The sequence below is a fragment of the Tachyglossus aculeatus genome, chromosome 25, assembly GCF_015852505.1.
Source record: "Tachyglossus aculeatus isolate mTacAcu1 chromosome 25, mTacAcu1.pri, whole genome shotgun sequence".
Taxonomy (NCBI): domain Eukaryota; kingdom Metazoa; phylum Chordata; class Mammalia; order Monotremata; family Tachyglossidae; genus Tachyglossus; species Tachyglossus aculeatus.
In genome coordinates, this window is record NC_052090.1 from 25,202,011 (window position 1) to 25,220,847 (window position 18,837).

Below are 18,837 nucleotides of genomic sequence, written 5' to 3' on the forward strand. Positions count from 1 at the left end.
TTGGGAAGTACAAGTTGGCAACATATAGAGACGGTCCCTACCCGACAGAGGGCTCACAGTCTAGAAGATGAGGTAACTGGGGCCCAGAGAAGTTCACTCATTCATTCAATCGTATTTATTGAGCGCTTACTGTGGGCAGAGCACTGGACTAAGCGCTTGGGAAGTCCAAGTTGGGAATATATAGAGACGGTCCCTACCCGACAGCGGGCTCACAGTCTAGAAGGGGGAGAGAGACGACAAAACGCAACATGTGGACGGGTGTCATGCCGTCGGAACGAATAGAAATAAAGCTCGATGCACGTCGTTAACAAAACGGGATAGTGAATAGGTACAAGTAAAATAAATAGAGTGATAAATCTGTACAAACATTCATTCATTCATTCCATCGTATTTATTGAGCGCTTCCTGTGTGCAGAGCACTGTACTAAGCGCTTGGGAAGTACAAGTTGGGAATATATAGAGACGGTCCCTACCCGACAATGGGCTCGCAGTCTAGAAGATGAGGTAACTGGGGCCCAGAGAAGTTCATTCATTCATTCAATCGTATTTATTGAGCGCTTACTGTGTGCAGAGCACTGGACTAAGCGCTTGGGAAGTACAAGTCGGCAACATATAGAGATGGTCCCTACCCCACAGCGGGCTCACAGTCTAGAAGGGGGAGACAGACGACAAAACACAACATGTGGATGGGCGTCGTGCCGTCGGAAGGAATAGAAATAAAGCATGATGCACATTGTTAACAAAATGGGATAGTGAATAGGTACAAGTAAAATAAATAGAGTGATAAATCTAGAGTGAACAAACATTCACTCATTCATTCCATCGTATTTATTGAGCGCTTCCTGTGTGCAGAGCACTGTACTAAGCGCTTGGGAAGGACAAGTTGGGAATATATAGAGACGGTCCCTACCCGACAATGGGCTCACAGTCTAGAAGATGAGGTAACAGGGGCCCAGAGAAGTTCATTCATTCATTCAATCGTATTTATTGAGTGCTTACTGTGGGCACAGCACTGGACTAAGCGCTCTGAGTTGGGAATATATCGAGACGGTCCCTATCTGACAGTGGGCTCATAGTCGAGAAGGGGGAGACGGACGACAAGACATCTAGACAGGGGCTGTGGGGAGGGGAAGGAGGGAGGGCGGAGGGGATGGGGAGGAGGAGAGGAAAAAGGGGGCTCAGTCTGGGAAGGCCTCCTGGAGGAGGTGAGCTCTCAGTAGGGCTTTGAAGGGAGGAAGAGAGCGAGCTTGGCGGATGTGAGGAGAGAGGGAATTCCGGGCCAGGGGGAGGACGGGGGCCGGGGGTCGACGGCGGGAAAGGGGAGACCAATCAATCAATCAATCATATTTATTGAGCGCTTACTGTGTGCAGAGCACTGGACTAAGCGCTTGGGAAGTCCAAGTTGGCAACGTCTAGAGACGGGCCCTACCCAACAGCGGGCTCCCAGTCTAAAAGGGGGAGACAGACAACAAAACCAAACATACTAACAAAATAAAATAAATAGAATAGAAATGTACAGGTAAAATAAATAGAATAGAAATGTACAGGTAAAATAAATAGAATAGATATGTACAGGTAAGATAAATAAATAAATAGATGGAGGCCCGGTGAGGAGGTGAGCGGCGGCAGAGGGGCGGAGGGTGCGGCCTAGGATGGAGAAGGACAGAAGGGAGGTGAGGTGGGAGGGGGCGAGGTGATGGACGCCCTTGAAGCTCAGGGTGAGGAGTTTTTGCTTGATTCGAAGGTTGACTGGCAGCCACTGGACATTTTTGAGGAGGGGAGTCTAGTACAGCTACAACAGGGAGTCCTAGAACAGCGCTTTGCACATAGTAAGCGCTTCTCGGAACGGCTGATCGATCCCCCCCGCCTTACCTCCTTCCCCTCCCCACAGCACCTGCATATATGTCTGTACGGATTTATTACTCTATTTATTGATTTTATTTGTACATATTTATTACTCTATTTATTGATTTTATTTGTACTTATTTATTCTATGGATTTTATTCTGTTAATACGTTTTGTTTCGTTCTCTGTCTCCCCCTTCTATCATCAATCGTATTTATTGAGCGCTTACTGTGTGCAGAGCACTGGACTAAGCGCTTGGGAAGTACAAATTCATCATCATCGATCGTATTTATTGAGCGCTTACTATGTGCAGAGCACTGTACTAAGCGCTTGGGAAGTACAAATTGGCAACATATAGAGACAGTTGCTACCCAACAGTGGGCTCACAGTCTAAAAGGGGGAGACAGAGAACAAAACCAAACATACTCACAAAATAAAATAGAATAGATATGTACAAGTAAAATAAATAGAGTAATAAATATGTACAAACATATATACATAAATACAGGATATACACTTTTAGACTGTGAGCCCACTGTTGGGTAGGGACTGTCTCTATATGTTGCCAATTTGTACTTCCCAAGCGCTTAGTACAGTGCTCTGCACATAGTAAGCGCTCAATAAATACGATTGATTGATTGATTGATTGATTGATTGATTGATATACAGGACTTCTAGACTGTGAGCCCGCTGTTGGGTAGGGACCGTCTCTATATGTGGCCAACTTGGACTTCCCAGGCGCTTAGTCCAGTGCTCTGCACACAGTAAGCGCTCAATAAATACGATTGATTGATTGATTGATTGATTAATAAATGCCATTAACCCAAAAAAAAGAGCCAAGACGGCCAGGGAGCGGATACCTCGAAACAGACGGGCATGTGACGCTTCAGGGCGATTTCGAAGACGGCGCTGATCTCCGACTTGTTGGCCTCCTTGTCCTCCTCCGGGTCTTTTCCCGCTTCTCCGTTCTAGACGGCGAAAAGCAAGGTGACAGTCTGTAACTCCCGCCCGGCGCAATAATAACAACAATAATAATTATTATTATTATTATAATTATAATAATTATTAGACTGTGAGCCCACTCTTTTAGACTGTGAGCCCACTCTTTTAGACTGTGAGCCCACTGTTGGGTAGGGACTGTCTCTATATGTTGCCAACTTGGACTTCCCAAGCGCTTAGTACAGTGCTCTGCACACAGTAAGCGCTCAATAAATACGATTGATGATGATGATAAGAATGACGACGATAGGGATACTGGTTGAACGCCCAGAACAGCGCTGTAAGAAGCGCTGGGGTCGAAATGAGAAAATCAGGGCGGACGCGGGCTCGGGCCCGCAGCCTAAGTAGGATGCTGATAATGGTTTTTAAGCGCTTACTATGTGCCAAGCACTGTTCTAAGCGCTGGGGGGGATACAAGGTGATCAGGTTGTCCCACGGGGGGCTCAATTGTATTTATGAAGCGCTTATTGTGTGCGCAGCACTATACTAAGCCCTTGGGAAGTCCAGGTCGGCAACATCTAATGATTATAATAATAATGATGGCATTTATTAAGCGCTTACTATGTGCAAAGCACTGTTCTAAGCGCTGGGGGGATACAAGGTCATGAGGTTGTCCCACGTGGGCCTCACAGTCTTCATCCCCATTTTACAGATAAGGGAACTGAGGCCCAGAGAAGTGAAGTGACTGGCCCAAAGTCACCCGGCTGACAAGTGGCGGAGCCGGGATTTGAACCCATGACCTCTGACTCCAAAGCCCGGGCTCTTTTCCATTGAGCCACGCCGCTTCTAGAGACGGTCCCTACCCGACAGCGGGCTCACAGTGTAGAAGGGGGAGATCGACGACAAAACAAAACACATTAACGTGCTCTGCACACGGTAAGCGCTCAGTAAATACGATTGATATTAACAAGACAAAATAAATAGAATAGTAAATACGTCCAAGTAAAATAGAGTAATAAATATGTGCAAAAATATAGACAGGTGCTGTGGGAAGGGAGGGATGAAGACTGGGAGCCCCCCCGAGGGACAACCTCATCACCCTGTAACCTCCCCAGCGCTTAGACCAGTGCTTTGCACATAGTAAGCACTTAATAAATGCCATTATTATTATTATTGGGTTTTAACAAGTAGCACGATTCTTCTTCTTCTTATTATTATTCTATTAATCGGGGGACGCTTTACGCCACCTTTGGACCCCAGATAAGAATGTGCTTGAAAAGAATTGCGTATATGTCCGAGAGCTCACCTCCTCCAGGAGGCCTTCCCAGACTGAGCCCCTTCCTTCCTCTCCCCCTCGTCCGCCTCTCCATCCCCCCCCCCATCTTACCTCCTTCCCTTCCCCACAGCACCTGCATATATGGATATATGGTTGTACATATTTATTACTCTATTGATTTATTTATCTATTTTACTTGTCCATATCTATTCTATTTATTTTATTTTGTTAGTATGTTTGGTTTTGTTCTCTGTCTCCCCCTTTTAGACTGTGAGCCCACTGTTGGGCAGGGACTGTCTCTCTATGTTGCCAATTTGTACTTCCCAAGCGCTTAGTACAGTGCTCTGCACATAGTTAGCGCTCAATAAATACGACTGATGATGATGATGATGATAATTCTGTTTATTTGGATGGTATCGACACCTGTCTACTTGTTCTGTTGTCCGTCACCCACTTCTAGACCGCGAGCCTGTCGTCGGGTAGGGAAGCGGCGTGGCTCAGCGGAAAGAGCCCGGGCTTTGGAGTCAGAGGTCACGGGTTCGAATCCCGGCTCCGCCAACTGTCAGCCGGGTGACCTTGGGCAAGTCGCTTCACTTCTCTGGGCCTCAGTGACCTCATCTGGCAAATGGGGATGAAGACTGGGAGCCCCTCGTGGGACAACCTGATCACCTTGTAACCTCCCCAGTGCTTAGAACGGTGTTTTGCACATAGTAAGCGCTTAATAAATGCCATTATTATTATTATTATTATGATTGATTGAGCGGGAGGATTACCTGAGGGGATTTCTCTGGAATGGGCTGGTTCTGCAGAGCGCGCAGGGCCTTGGTGGCGGCGTTGTGTCTGGCGGCCTGCCGGGTCTTCCCCTCCCCGAAGAACTCGTGGTTGCCCACCGTCAGCTGGACGTAAAAAATCTTGGGCACCGGGCAGTGGTACCTAAGGAGGAGAGGAAATCCCAACGGGGTGAAAACCGCCGATCCGTCAGGCGGGGCCGTTTCCCGAGCGCTCCCGACGGGCCCGGCCTCCGCTCGACCGTCCTCATCGAGCGCGCTTCCTAATAAGAATAATAACGACGGCATCTGTTGAGCGCTTACTAGGTGCCACGCACCGCTCTAATCAATCAATCAGTCGCTCGATCAATCGCATTTATTGAGCGCTTACTATGTGCCACGCACCGCTCTAATCAATCAGTCGATCGGTCAATCGTATTTATTGAGCGCTTATTGTGTGCAGAGCACTAGACGAAGCGCTCGGGAAGTCCAAGTCGGCAACATCTAGAGGCGGTCCCTACCCCACAGCGGGCTCACGGTCTAGAAAATAATCATTCCGTCATTCAACCGCATTCATTCATTCAATCGTATTTCTTGAGCGCTTACTGTGTGCAGAGCACTGGACTAAGCGCTTGGGAAGTCCAAGTTGGCAACATCTAGAGACGGTCCCTACTCGACAGCAGGCTCACGGTCTAGAAAATAATCATTCATTCAACCGTATTCATTCATTCATTCATTCAATCGGATTTATTGAGCGCTTACTGTGTGCAGAGCACTGGACTAAGCGCTTGGGAAGTCCAAGTTGGCAACATCTAGAGACGGTCCCTACTCGACAGCAGGCTCACAGTCTAGAAAATAATCATTCATTCAACCATATTCATTCATTCATTCATTCAATTGTATTTATTGAGCGCTTACTGTGTGCAGAGCACTGGACTAAGCGCTTGGGAAGTCCAAGTTGGCAACATCTAGAGACGGTCCCTACTCGACAGCAGGCTCACAGTCTAGAAAATAATCATTCATTCAACCGTATTCATTCATTCATTCATTCATTCAATCGTATTTATTGAGCGCTTACTGTGTGCAGAGCACTGGACTAAGCGCTTGGGAAGTCCAAGTTGGCAACATCTAGAGACGGTCCCTACTCGACAGCAGGCTCACAGTCTAGAAAATAATCATTCATTCAACCGTATTCATTCATTCATTCATTCATTCAATCGTATTTATTGAGCGCTTACTGTGTGCAGAGCACTGGACTAAGCGCTTGGGAAGTCCAAGTTGGCAACATCTAGAGACGGTCCCTACTCGACAGCAGGCTCACAGTCTAGAAAATAATCATTCATTCAACCATATTCATTCATTCATTCATTCATTCAATTGTATTTATTGAGCGCTTACTGTGTGCAGAGCACTGGACTAAGCGCTTGGGAAGTCCAAGCTGGCAACATCTAGAGACGGTCCCCATCCGACAGCTGGCTCACAGTCTAGAAAATAATCATTCATTCATTCATTCCATCGTATTTATTAAGCGCTTACTGTGTGCAGAGCACCGGACTAAGCGCTTGGGAAGTCCAAGTCGGCAACATCTAGAGACGGTCCCTACCCGACAGCGGGCTCACAGGCTAGGAAATAATCATTCATTCATTCCATTGTATTTATTGAGCGCTTACCGTGTGCAGAGCACTGGACTAAGCGCTTGGGAAGTCCAAGTCGGCAACATCTAGAGACGGTCCCTACCCGACGGCGGGCTCACAGTCTAGAAATGCCATTATTATTATTATTATTATTATTATTATCATTGTTATTCCCAATTCCAGGAAAAAGGCAGTGAGGGAGAGGGGGCCGGACGAGGTTCCCGGGGGCCAGCTGGGGGTTTGGTTCCCAAAAAACCGAGTCCCGCCGGCATTTTTTCGCTTCCCCCCCGTTGGTGTCTGACCCTCGACCTCTCTGAACCCTCTCACCTGGACGTGGCCTGTCATGGGACTCGCCCTCCACCATCTTTCCCAACAATTCCCAACCCATTAAGCTTCTCCGCCGGGCCCGTCCCCCTCGCCCGCGACGTCTCCGTTTCCCGGAGAACCGTTTTTTACAAGGTGAGGAAGACGTATTCCAAACGTTCCTGCAACTTTTAAAAAAACTACCCATAAAAAAAGAAAGAAATAGAAAGGAGGGCCTCGCATTCTTCTTTGACGGGATTATTCATAAATTTCGGTCGGGTTTCCTTCAGAGGGGAGGGTTTTTTTTCAGCTTTGGGGCTTTTTTCTATGACATTTAATAATAATAATAATAATAATGGCATTTATTAAGTGCTTACTATGTGCCAAGCACTGTTCTAAGAAATGAGGTCACAAGGTGATGAGGTTGTCCCACGGGGGGCTCACAATAATCCCCATTTTACAGATGAGGTAACAGAGGCCCAGAGAATAATAACAATAATAATAATAATGATGGCATTTATTAAGTGCTTACTATGTGCCAAGCATTGTTCTAAGAAATGAGGAGGTTACAAGGTGATGAGGTTGTCCCACGGGGGGTTCACATTAATCTCCATTTTACAGATGAGGTAACTGAGGCCCAGAGAATAACAATAATAATAATGATGGCATTTATTAAGCGCTTACTATGTGCCAAGCACTGTTCTAAGTGCTGGGGAGGTTACAAGGTGATGAAGTTGTCCCACTGGGGGCTCAAAGTCTTAACCCCCCATTTTACAGATGGGGTAACTGAGGCCCAGAGAAGTGAAATGACTTCCCCAGGGTCACACGGCAGGCTAGTGGAGGGGCTGGGATTAGAACTCGGGGCCTTCTCGCTTCCCGGCCAGGCTCTACCCATTAGGCCACGCTGCTTCTGGAGAACACAATGCTTGTAACACAACTCTGTGGTGTTATCTTAACGAGAATAAGAAATAATTGTGGTATTTGTGAAGCACTTACCACACGCGAAGCACTGCACTAAGCAGATGGGGCTGGCAGTGCCAGTCAGAGGTCATGGGTTCGAATCCCGGCTCTGCCAATTGTCCGCTGTGTGACTTTGGGCAAGTCACTTCACTTCTCTGGGCCTCAGTTCCCTCATCTGTCAAAGGGGGATGAAGACTGCGAGCCCCACGGGGGACAACCTCATCACCTTGTATCTCCCCCAGCGCTTAGAACAGTGCTTGGCACATAGTAAGCGCTTAACAAATGCCATCATTACTCTTATTATTATTATTAAGAGGGAGAAGAGGGATTGAATCCCCATTCCCCAGGTGAAGGAATTGAGGCCCGAGGAAGTGAAGTGACTTGCCCAGGGTCACACGCAAGCGCGTGGCTAAGTGGAAAAGAGCCTGGGCTTTGGAGTCAGAGGTCATGGGTTCAAATCCTGGCTCCGCCAATTGTCAGCTGGGTGACTTTGGGCAAGTCGCTTCCCTTCTCAGGGCCTCAGTTCCCTCATCTGGAAAATGGGGATGAAGACTGGGAGCCCCCCGTGGGACAACCTGATCACCTCATAACCTCCCCAGAGCTTAGAACAGTGCTCTGCACATAGTAAGCGCTTAAAAAATGCCATTATTATTATTTTTATCTGGAAAGAGCCCAGGCTTTGGAGTCAGAGGTCATGGGTTCAAACCCCAGCTCCGCTAATTGTCAGCTGGGTGACTTTGGGCAACTCACTGCACTTCTCTGGGCCTCAGTTTCCTCATCTGGAAAATGGGGATGAAGACTGTGAGCCCCCCGTGGGACAACCTGATCGCCTTGTAACCTCCCCAGCGCTTAGAACAGTGCTCTGTGAGCGCTTAATAAATGCCATTATTATTATTATTATTATTATTATTATTATGGGTTCAAATCCCGGTTCCACCAATTGTCAGCTGTGTGACTCTCGGCAAGTCACTTATCCATTCCTCAGTTCCCTCATCTGTAAAAGGGGGATTAAGACTGTGAGCCCCCCGTGGGACAACCTGATCGCCTTATAACTTCCCCAGCGCTTAGAACAGTGCTCTGCACATAGTGAGCACATAATAAATGCCATTACTATTATTATTATTATTTATTATTATTATGGGTTCAAATCCCAGATCCGCCAATTGTCAGCTGTGTGACTTTGGGCAAGTCACTTATCCGTGCCTCAGTGACCTCATCTGTAAAAGGGGGATTAAGACTGAGAGCCCCCCGTGGGACAACCTGATCACCTTGTAACCTCCCCAGCGCTTAGAACAGTGCTTTGCACATAGTAAGTGCTTAACAAATGCCATTATTATTATTGTATCCCCCCCAGCGATTAGAACAGTGCTTTGCGCATAGTAAGCAATTCATAAATGCCATCATTATTATTATTACTACCCATCGCGTCTCCTCGGTATGCGATTCCATCGTCTGGATATTTTTGGGCTCCGCTCCTCCCTCGTCTCTCAGCCGCCGGGAATGTTCTCCGGAGCGGCTCCGGCCACCTTACGTCAGTCTCCATTCAGCCCTGGAATTCCGGCCGCTTTTAAGGATGCCTCTCGGGTTTCCTAGGCGACGGAGGAGAGGGACCACTTTGCCATTATTCCCATCCCCCTCGCCCGGGAGAGTTGGGCTCCGACGGCCATCTGAGGCTCAAAACTCTTTTATTAGGTTTCGCGGACATTCCCGACCGGACGGAAACGTTCCCGGAACACAGAAGGGTCCTTGAGGAGCGGTGTGGAGCCCGGGGGTCATGGGTTCTAATCCCGGCCCCGCCCCTGATGTGCTGGGGGACCTTGAGCCGGTCCCTTGGCTTCTCGGGGCCTCAGTTCCCGCATCTGGAAAAGGGGGATGAAGATTGGGAGCCCCAGATGGGACGTACTTCCCAAGCGCTTAGTACAGTGCCCTGCACACAGTAAGCGCTCAATAAATACGACTGATTGATTGATTGATTGACAACCTGACTACGTTGCAATCATAATAATAACGATGGCATTTATTAAGCGCTTACTATGTGCCAAGCACTGTTCTAAGCGCTGGGGAGGTTACAAGGTGATGAGGTTGTCCCACGGGGGGCTCACAGTCTTCATCCCCATTTTCCAGATGAGGGAACTGAGGCACAGATGATAATAATAATAATAATAATGGCAATTGTTAAGCGCTTACTATGTGCAAAGTACTGTTCTAAGTGCTGGGGAGGTTCCAAGGTGATCAGGTTGTCCCACGGGGGGCTCACAGTCTTCATCCCCATTTTCCAGATGAGGGAACTGAGGCACAGATGATAATAATAATAATGGCAATTGTTAAGCGCTTACTATGTGCAAAGTACTGTTCTAAGCGCTGGGGAGGTTACAAGGTGATCAGGGTGTCCCACGGGGGGCTCACAGTCTTCATCCCCATTTTCCAGATGAGGAAACTGAGGCACAGATGATAATAATAATAATAATAATGGCAACTGTTAAGCGCTTACTATGTGCAAAGTACTGTTCTAAGCGCTGGGGAGGTTACAAGGTGATCAGGTTGGCCCTCGGGGGACTCGCGGTCTTCATCCCCATTTTCCAGATGAGGGAACTGAGGCCCATTCATTCATTCATTCCTTCAATCGTATTTATTGAGCGCTTACTGTGTGCACAGCACTGTACTAAGCGCTTGGGAAGTCCAAGTTGGCAACATCTAGAGACGGTCCCTACCCAACAGTGGGCTCACAGTCTAGAAGGGGGAGACAGACAACAAAACAAAACATATTCACAAAATAGAATAAATATGTACAAATAAAATAGAGTAATACGTACAAACATATATACATATATACAGGTGCTGTGGGGAGGGGAAGGAGGTAAGGCAGGAAGGAGGGGGAGAGGAAGGAAAGTCACCCAGATGACAACTGGTGGAGCTGGGATTTGAACCCATGACCTCTGACTCCAAAGCCCGGGCTCTTTCCACTGAGCCACGCTGCTTTTCTCAAAGGACCACCTTCTCAAATCCCAGCCACAACAAGAAATCGAGTTGCGGCCCAGAGAAATGACTCGCCCGAAGTCACCCAGCAGACAGTTGCTGGAGCCGGAATTTGAACCCGTGACTTCGGACTCCAAAGCCCGGGCTCTTTTCCACTGAGCCACGCTGCTTCTCTGCGTCTAACAGACCCACGGAAAAAGAACGGAAGCGGAGCAGTTCCTCAAAGCCTTACTGGAAGCCCAGCTTCTCCAGGAGGTCTTCCCTGACTGCACCCTCCTCCCTCCTCTATCTGTTCCCTTTATTCGCCGCCTCTCTCCCTCGTTTCTCCAGCAGCGTGGCTCAGCGGAAAGAGCCTGGGCTTGGGAGTCCGAGGTCGTGGGTTCAAATTCCGGCACCGTCAACTGTCAGCTGGGTGACTTTGGGCAAGTCGCTTCACCTCTCTGGGCCTCAGTTCCCTCATCTGGAAAATGGGGATGAAGACTGGGAGCCCCCCGGGGGACAACCTGATCACCTTGAAACCTCCCCAGTGCTTAGAACAGTGCTTTGCACACAGTAAGCGCTTAATAAATGCCATTATGAGAAGCAGCGTGGCTCAGTGGAAAAAGCCTGGGCTTCGGAATCCGCGGTCACGGGTTCAAATCCAGGCTCCACCAATTGTCAGCTGTGTGACTTTGGGCAAGTCGCTTCACTTCTCTGGGCCTCGGTTCCCTCATCTGGAAAATGGGGATGAAGACTGGGAGCCCCCTGGGGGACAACCTGATCACCTTGTATCCTCCCCAGTGTTCAGAACAGTGCTTGGCACATAGTAAGCGCTTAACAAATGCCATCATCATTATTATTATTATTATTCTCTGAGCTTCAGTGACCTCATCTGGAAAACGGGGATTAAGACTGTAAGCCCCACATGGGACAACCTGATCACCTTGTTACCTCCCCAGCGCTTAGAACAGTGCTTTGCACATAGTAAGCGCTTAACAAATGCCATCATTATTATTATTATTATCATTATTATTCTCTGAGCCCCAGTGACCTCATCTGGAAAACGGGGATTAATCAATCAACCAATCAATCGTATTTATTGAGCACTTACTGTGTGCAGAGCACTGGACTCAACACTTGGGAAGTCCAAATAGTTGGCAACATCTAGAGACGGTCCCTACCCAACAGTGGGCTCACAGTCAAGAAGGGGGAGACAGAGAACAAAATGAAACATATTAACCAAATAAAATAAATAGAATAGATATGTACAAGTGAAATAAATAAATAGAGTAATAAATCCGTACAAACATATATACATCTATACAGGTGCTAAGGGGAAGGGAAGGAGGTAAGGTGGGGGGGATGAAGGAGGGAAGGAGGGGGAGATACGTGGGACAACTTGATCACCTTGTATTCCTCCCCAGTGCTTAGAACAGTGCTTTGCACATAGTAAGCACTTAACAAATGCCATTATTATTATTATTATTATTATTATTATTATTATTATTCAGAGCCTCAGTGACCTCATCTGGAAAATGGGGATTAAGACTATAAGCCCCACGTGGGACAACTTGATCACCTTGTATCCTCCCCAGCACTTAGAACAGTGCTTTGTACATAGTAAGCACTTAACAAATGCCATCACTATTATTATTATTATTATTCTCTGAGCCTCAGTGACCTCATCTGGAAAACAGGGATTAAGACTGTAAGCCCCACGTGGAACAACACGATCACAATGTATTCCCCCCCAGCACTTACTACAGTGCTCTGCATGTAGTAAACGCTTAACAAATGCCAACATTTTCATTACTATTATTATTATTATTATTATTATTATTATCATTCTCTGAGCCTCAGTGACCTCATCTGGAAAATGGGGATTAAGACTGTAAGCCCCACGTGGGCCAACTCGATCACCTTGTATTCCTCCCTGGCACTTAGAACAGTGCTTTGCACATAGTAAGCGCTTAACAAATGCCATTATTATTATTATTATTCTCTGAGCCTCAGTGACCTCATCTGGAAAACGGGGATTAAGACTGCAAGCCCCACGTGGGACAACTTGATCACCTTGTATTCCTCCCCAGCGCTTAGAACAGTGCTCTGCACATAGTAAGCGCTTAACAAATGCCATCATTATTATTATTATTATTCTCTGAGCCTCAGTGACCTCAGCTGGAAAACGGCGATTAAGACGGTAACTTGATCACCTTGTATTCCCCCCCAGCGCTTACTACAGCGCTCTGCACGTAGTAAACGCTTAACAAATGCCATCATCATTATTATTAATGTTTCCGCAAAGCACACGGAAACAGAGGCACGGCCTTGACCGCACAAGAAGGAAAATTTAAAAAAAGGCTTTCTCTTAGCGAGCCTTCATTTTCAGCGAAATCTCTCCCAGGGGACCAAATCGCGTCCTCGGTGAAGGAGATTTGCGGCATTCTTTAGTGAAATTCAATACGGGAACGGGATGGTTGACGAGGTTTTCCCTACGTAACTCGGAATTGCGGCTGTTTTGGGTTAATTTAACCGCTCCGCGTGTCCGTCCGTCCCCCGCCGCACTCACGCACTTTTCTTTTTTCTCCTTAAGCGAGCATGACTGAAATTCTTCCAAGCAATGGCTTCGGGCTCGTTAACGTCCCACGGAATTAACGAGCGCTTCCCCCGCGCCGAAGGAAACGTTGCCAAGTCGATCCTCGGGCGTCCGGGCTCCCCCCCGGGAGCCAAACCGCGATCGAAATGCCGGAGGAAAATTTTGGAAGTGGATAACCGACGTATCTCTTCAGTGAGGCAACGCTCCGCTCACCGCGTTGGGAGATTCTCCGCGCGGCTGCCGGGAGGGAAATCCGGCGGCCCGGACCCCAAAATCGCGCGGCATAGGAAGGTGCGAAAGGTTACGCCAGTCGAAATGCCCCCATTGATCATTCATTCATTCAATCGTATTTATTGAGCACTCACTGTGTGCAGAGCACTGGACTGAGCGCTTGGGAAGTCCAAGTCGGCAACATCTAGAGACGGTCCCTACCCGACAGCGGGCTCACAGTCTAGAAGGGGGAGACGGAGAACGAAACAAAACGTATTCACAAAATAAAATAAGTAGAATAAATATGTACAAATAAAATCAATCAATCGATCAATCAATTGTATTTATTGAGCGCTTACTGTGTGCAGAGCACTGGACTAAGCGCTTGGGAAGTACAAGTTGGCAACGTATAGAGACGGTCCCTACCCAACAGCGGGCTCACAGTCTAGAAGGGGGAGATGGAGAACGAAACAAAACGTATTAACAAAATAAAATAAGCAGAACAGATATGTACAAATAAAATCAACAGAGTAATAAATCTGTATAAATAAAATCAATCAATCGTATTTATTGAGCGCTTACTGTGTGCAGAGCACTGTACTAAGCGCTTGGGAAGTACAAGTTGGCGACATATAGAGACAGTCTCTACCCGACAGCGGGCTCACAGTCTAAAAGGGGGAGAGGGAGAACGCAACAAAACATATTAACAAAATAAAATCAATAGAATATGTACCAAAAAAAATCAATAGAGTAATAAATATGTACAAATAAAATCAATCGATCAATCAATTGTATTTATTGAGCGCTTACTGTGTGCAGAGCACTGTACTAAGCGCTTGGGAAGTACAAGTTGGCAACATACAGAGACGGTCCCTACCCGACAGTGGGTTCACAGTCTAGAAGGGGGAGACGGAGAATGAAACAAAACGTATTAACAAAATAAAATAAGTAGAATAAATATGTACAAATAAAATCAATAGACTAATAAATATGTACAAATAAAATCAATCAATCGTATTTATTGAGCGCTTACTCTGTGCAGAGCACTGTACTAAGCGCTTGGGAAGTCCAAGTCGGCAACATCTGGAGACGGTCCCTACCTGACAGCGGGCTCACAGTCTAGAAGGGGGAGACGGAGAACGAAACAAAACGTATTCACAAAATAAAATCAGTAGAATAAATATGTACAAAAAAAATCAATAGAGTAATAAATATGTACAAATAAAATCAATCAATCAGTCGTATTTATTGAGCGCTTACTGTGTGCAGAGCAGTGTACTAAGCGCTTGGGAAGTACAAGTTGGCGACATATACAGACAGTCTCTACCCAACAGTGGGCTCACAGTCTAGAAGGGGGAGACAGATAACGAAACAAAACGTATTAACAAAATAAAATAGAATAAATATGTACAAATAAGTCGGAGCACTGTACTAAGCGCTTGGGAAGTACAAGTTGGCAACATATAGAGACAGTCTCTACCCAACAGTGGGCTCACAGTCTAGAAGGGGGAGACGGAGAACGAAACAAAACGTATTAACAAAATAAAATCAGTAGAATAAATATGTACAAATAAAATCAATAGAGTAATAAATATGTACAAATAAAATCAATAAATAGAGTAATAAATCCGTCCAAACATATATACATATATACAGGTGCTGTGGGGAAGGGAAGGAGGTAAGGCGAGGGGGGAAATCGATCAGCCGTTCCGAGAATGACCCTCGGATAAAGGGGAGGGAGAGGAGGAAAAGAATCGGGAGGCCAAACAATCAATCGACGGTATCTACTGAGCGCCTGATGGTACTAACGAGGTAGTTACAAGGTGATCAGGTTGTCCCATGCGGGACACATCTTCCTCGCCATTTTCCAGAGGAGGGAACTGAGGCCCAGAGAAGTGAAGCGACTCGCCCAAAGTCATCCAGCTGACAGCTGGATGAGCCGGGATTTGAACCCATGACCTCTGACTCCAAAGCCCGGGCTGTTTCCACTGAGCCATGCTAGGGGATGGACTAGACGACCTCGAGAGGGCCCCTCCCAATCAAGCGTGGCTCAGTGGAAAGAGCCTGGGCTTTGGAGTCGGAGGTCATGGGTTCAAATCCATTATTATTATCAATACACTGTTCTGCACATAGTAAGGGCTTAGACTGATAGGTAGACAGATAGATCGATAGATGTGTGTAAATAAATATGTATTTTATATATATATATTTATATCTATAGATAGATATATAGATGGTAGATAGATAGATATATCTATAGTTAGATGTGTGTATGTGTGTGTAAATACACATATGTATATAGATAGACATGTGTGTATAAATAAATATGTATATATGTATAGATAGAAAAATATATAGGTAGGTAGATAAATGGATATATAGATATATCTATAGATAGATGTGTGTGCATGTGGGTGTGTAAATATATATATGTATATATCTATAGATAGGCAGACAGATAGATGTGTGTGTAAATAAATATGTATATATATCTGTAGACAGATAGGTAGATAGATATATAGATATATCTATAGATAGATGTGTGTAAATACACATATGTATACAGTATACAGATAGATGTGTGTGTAAATAAATATATATATATCTATAGACAGATATATAGATAGGTAATATAGATATATCTATAGATGTGTGTGCATGTGTGTGTGTAAATATATATGTGTATATATATATATCTATAGATAGGTAGATAGATGTGTGTGTAAATAAATGTGTATATATATATATATATCTATATCTATAGACAGATATATAGATAGGTAAATAGATATATAGATATGTCTGTAGATAGATGTGTGTATGTGTGTGTAGATACACATATGTATATACACAGATGTGTGTGTAAGTAAATATGTATATATATCTATAGATAGATAGGTAGATATATAGATATATCTATAGATAGATGTGTGTGCATGTGTGTGCGTGAATATATATGCGTATGTATATCTACAGATAGACAGATGTGTGTGTGTAAATAAATATGTGTGCATATATATATCTGTAGGTAGATAAGCAGATAGATATATTTATAGATACATGTGTGCATGTGTGTGTTTTAATATACATATGTAGATAGATAGATAGATAGATAGATAGATAGATAGATGTGTGTGTGGGTGTGTGTGTGTAAAGAGACAGATATATAGAAAGGTAAATATAGATATATCTATAGATAGATGTGTATGTCTGTGTAAATATATATGTATATATATCTACAGATAGATATATAGGTAGATGAATAGATAGATTGATAGATATAGACGTGTGTGTGTAAATATGTGTGTTTGTGTGTGTAAATATATATGTGTGTATATATATCTATCTATATTTATAGATAGATCTATAGATAGGTAGATGAATAGACAGATATGGACGTGTGTGTAAATATGTGTGTGTGTGTGTGTGTGTGTGTGTGTGTGTGTGTAAATTTATACATTTTAAAAATAAGCCAAAGTGGTCTTTGAAAGGCCAAGTGACTCCACTTAGATGAGCAGATTTTGGACAGATCATCGGGAGGACTAATTCTCTGGAGAAGACCCCGATGCTAGGAAAGGTCCAGGGAAAACACAAAGGAGGCAGACGGGCCGCTAGACGGACAAAGACCTAACGACGAGACGGGAAGAACCGTTCAGGAAAGGCGGCGGACTACGGCAGCAGAAGCCGGGACGTCCCGGATCCGGAGAGAACACACCCAAGGAGTCGCGAGGGCTCGGTGGGTAACAATGACGTTACAAATCCGAAGCCGGGAAACGCGTCCCGGGGGAAGAACTTTGGAGACCCCAGAGGCCCGCTCTGAGGGATTAAAGGCCTCCTCGGGGCCGGGAAATTCCGGAAAAACGGACCCTCTCCGATATCCCGGATTCGCTTCTACCAAAACCGAGGCCCGAGGAGGAGGAGGAGGGCGACGACGGCAGGGAATGAGGGCGCGCTCGCGGAAATAGCGCTTGGGACGTAGTAAGCGCCCAACGGATCCCGTCGTTATTTCTCGCACCCACCTTTGGTTGTACATCCCTCGGAAGTTGTAATTTGCCCGGTAGTTGGAAGCGGGTTTGGGATCGAGGGGCCTGTAGACGGCGGGCTCGCCCCTCTTCATGGCCAGCCCGTTCAGTTCCACCGTCGGCGTGATGCTCCCTGGAACACAGCGAACGCACAGGGTTGAGCGCGCACTTGGGAGACGCCCAGCCGTGGGGGACGGGGTGCGAATCCGACGTGCGCTCACTCATTTGATCGTATTTAGGGGGCACTTACTGGGCGCACAGCGCTCGGAGAGGACACGGAAGCACTCCGCAGGAAGCGCTCGGGAAATTGGTTCTTTCCATCAATCAATCAATCAATCGTATTTATTCAGCGCTTACTGTGTGCAGAGCACTGTACTAAGCGCTTGGGAAGTACAAGTTGGCAACATATATTTATTGGGCGCCAACTGTGTGTGGAATAAATGCGACTGAATGAGTGGATGAACGAACGAACTGGCCGAGGGGAGAGAGGAGGAAAGGCCTTGAGAGAAGCGGTGCGGCTCCGTGGAAAGAGTTGGGGGTGGGGGGGGGGTCAGAGGTCGTGGGTTCGAATAACGGCTGCGTGACTTTGGGCAAGCCACTTCACTTCTCTGGGCCTCAGTGACCTCATCTGGAAAATGGGGATGAAGACTGGGAGCCCCTCGTGGGACAACCTGATAACCCTGTAACCACCCCAGTGCTTAGAACAGTGCTTGGTGCATAGTAAGTGCTTAATAAATGTATTATTATTATTATTGTTATTGTTATTATTATTATTATTCTCTGGGCCTCAGTGACCTCATCTGGAAAATGGGGATGAAGACCGTGAGCCCCCCGTGGGACAACCTGATCACCTTGTAACCACCCCAGTGCTTAGAACAGTGCTTTACACCTAGTAAGCGCTTAATAAATGCCATTATTATTGTTATTATTATTATTATTATTATTATTATTATTCTCTGGGCCTCAGTGACCTCATCTGGAAAATGGGGATGAAGACTGGGAGCCCCTCGTGGGACAACCTGATCACCTTGTAACCACCCCAGTGCTTAGAACAGTGCTTGGTGCATAGTAAGCGCTTAATAAATGCTATTATTATTATTATTATTATTCTCTGGGCCTCAGTGACCTCATCTGGAAAATGGGGATGAAGACCGTGAGCTCCCCGTGGGACAACCTGATCACCTTGTAACCACCCCAGTGCTTAGAACAGAGCTTTACACATAGTAAGCGCTTAATAAATGCCATTATTATTATTATTATTATTCTCTGGGCCTCAGTGACCTCATCTGGAAAATGGGAATGACGACTGTGAGCCCCTCGTGGGACAACC

The 18,837-nt window shown here is 46.1% G+C and overlaps 1 protein-coding gene across 2 annotated transcripts in view; it reads right to left on the minus strand.

Moving 5' to 3' along the window:
• Positions 1–18,837, minus strand: part of STAU2 (staufen double-stranded RNA binding protein 2) — a 104,611-nt gene that overhangs the window by 61,610 nt on the left and 24,164 nt on the right. For both annotated transcript variants that reach the window (XM_038766720.1, XM_038766719.1), the window contains exons 4-6: positions 17,505–17,640; positions 4,834–4,993; positions 2,706–2,813 (exon numbers count right to left, since the gene is read on the minus strand). In XM_038766720.1, coding sequence (XP_038622648.1) covers positions 2,706–2,813; positions 4,834–4,993; positions 17,505–17,640 — 404 coding nt within the window. The remainder of the gene's footprint in view (positions 1–2,705; positions 2,814–4,833; positions 4,994–17,504; positions 17,641–18,837) is intronic.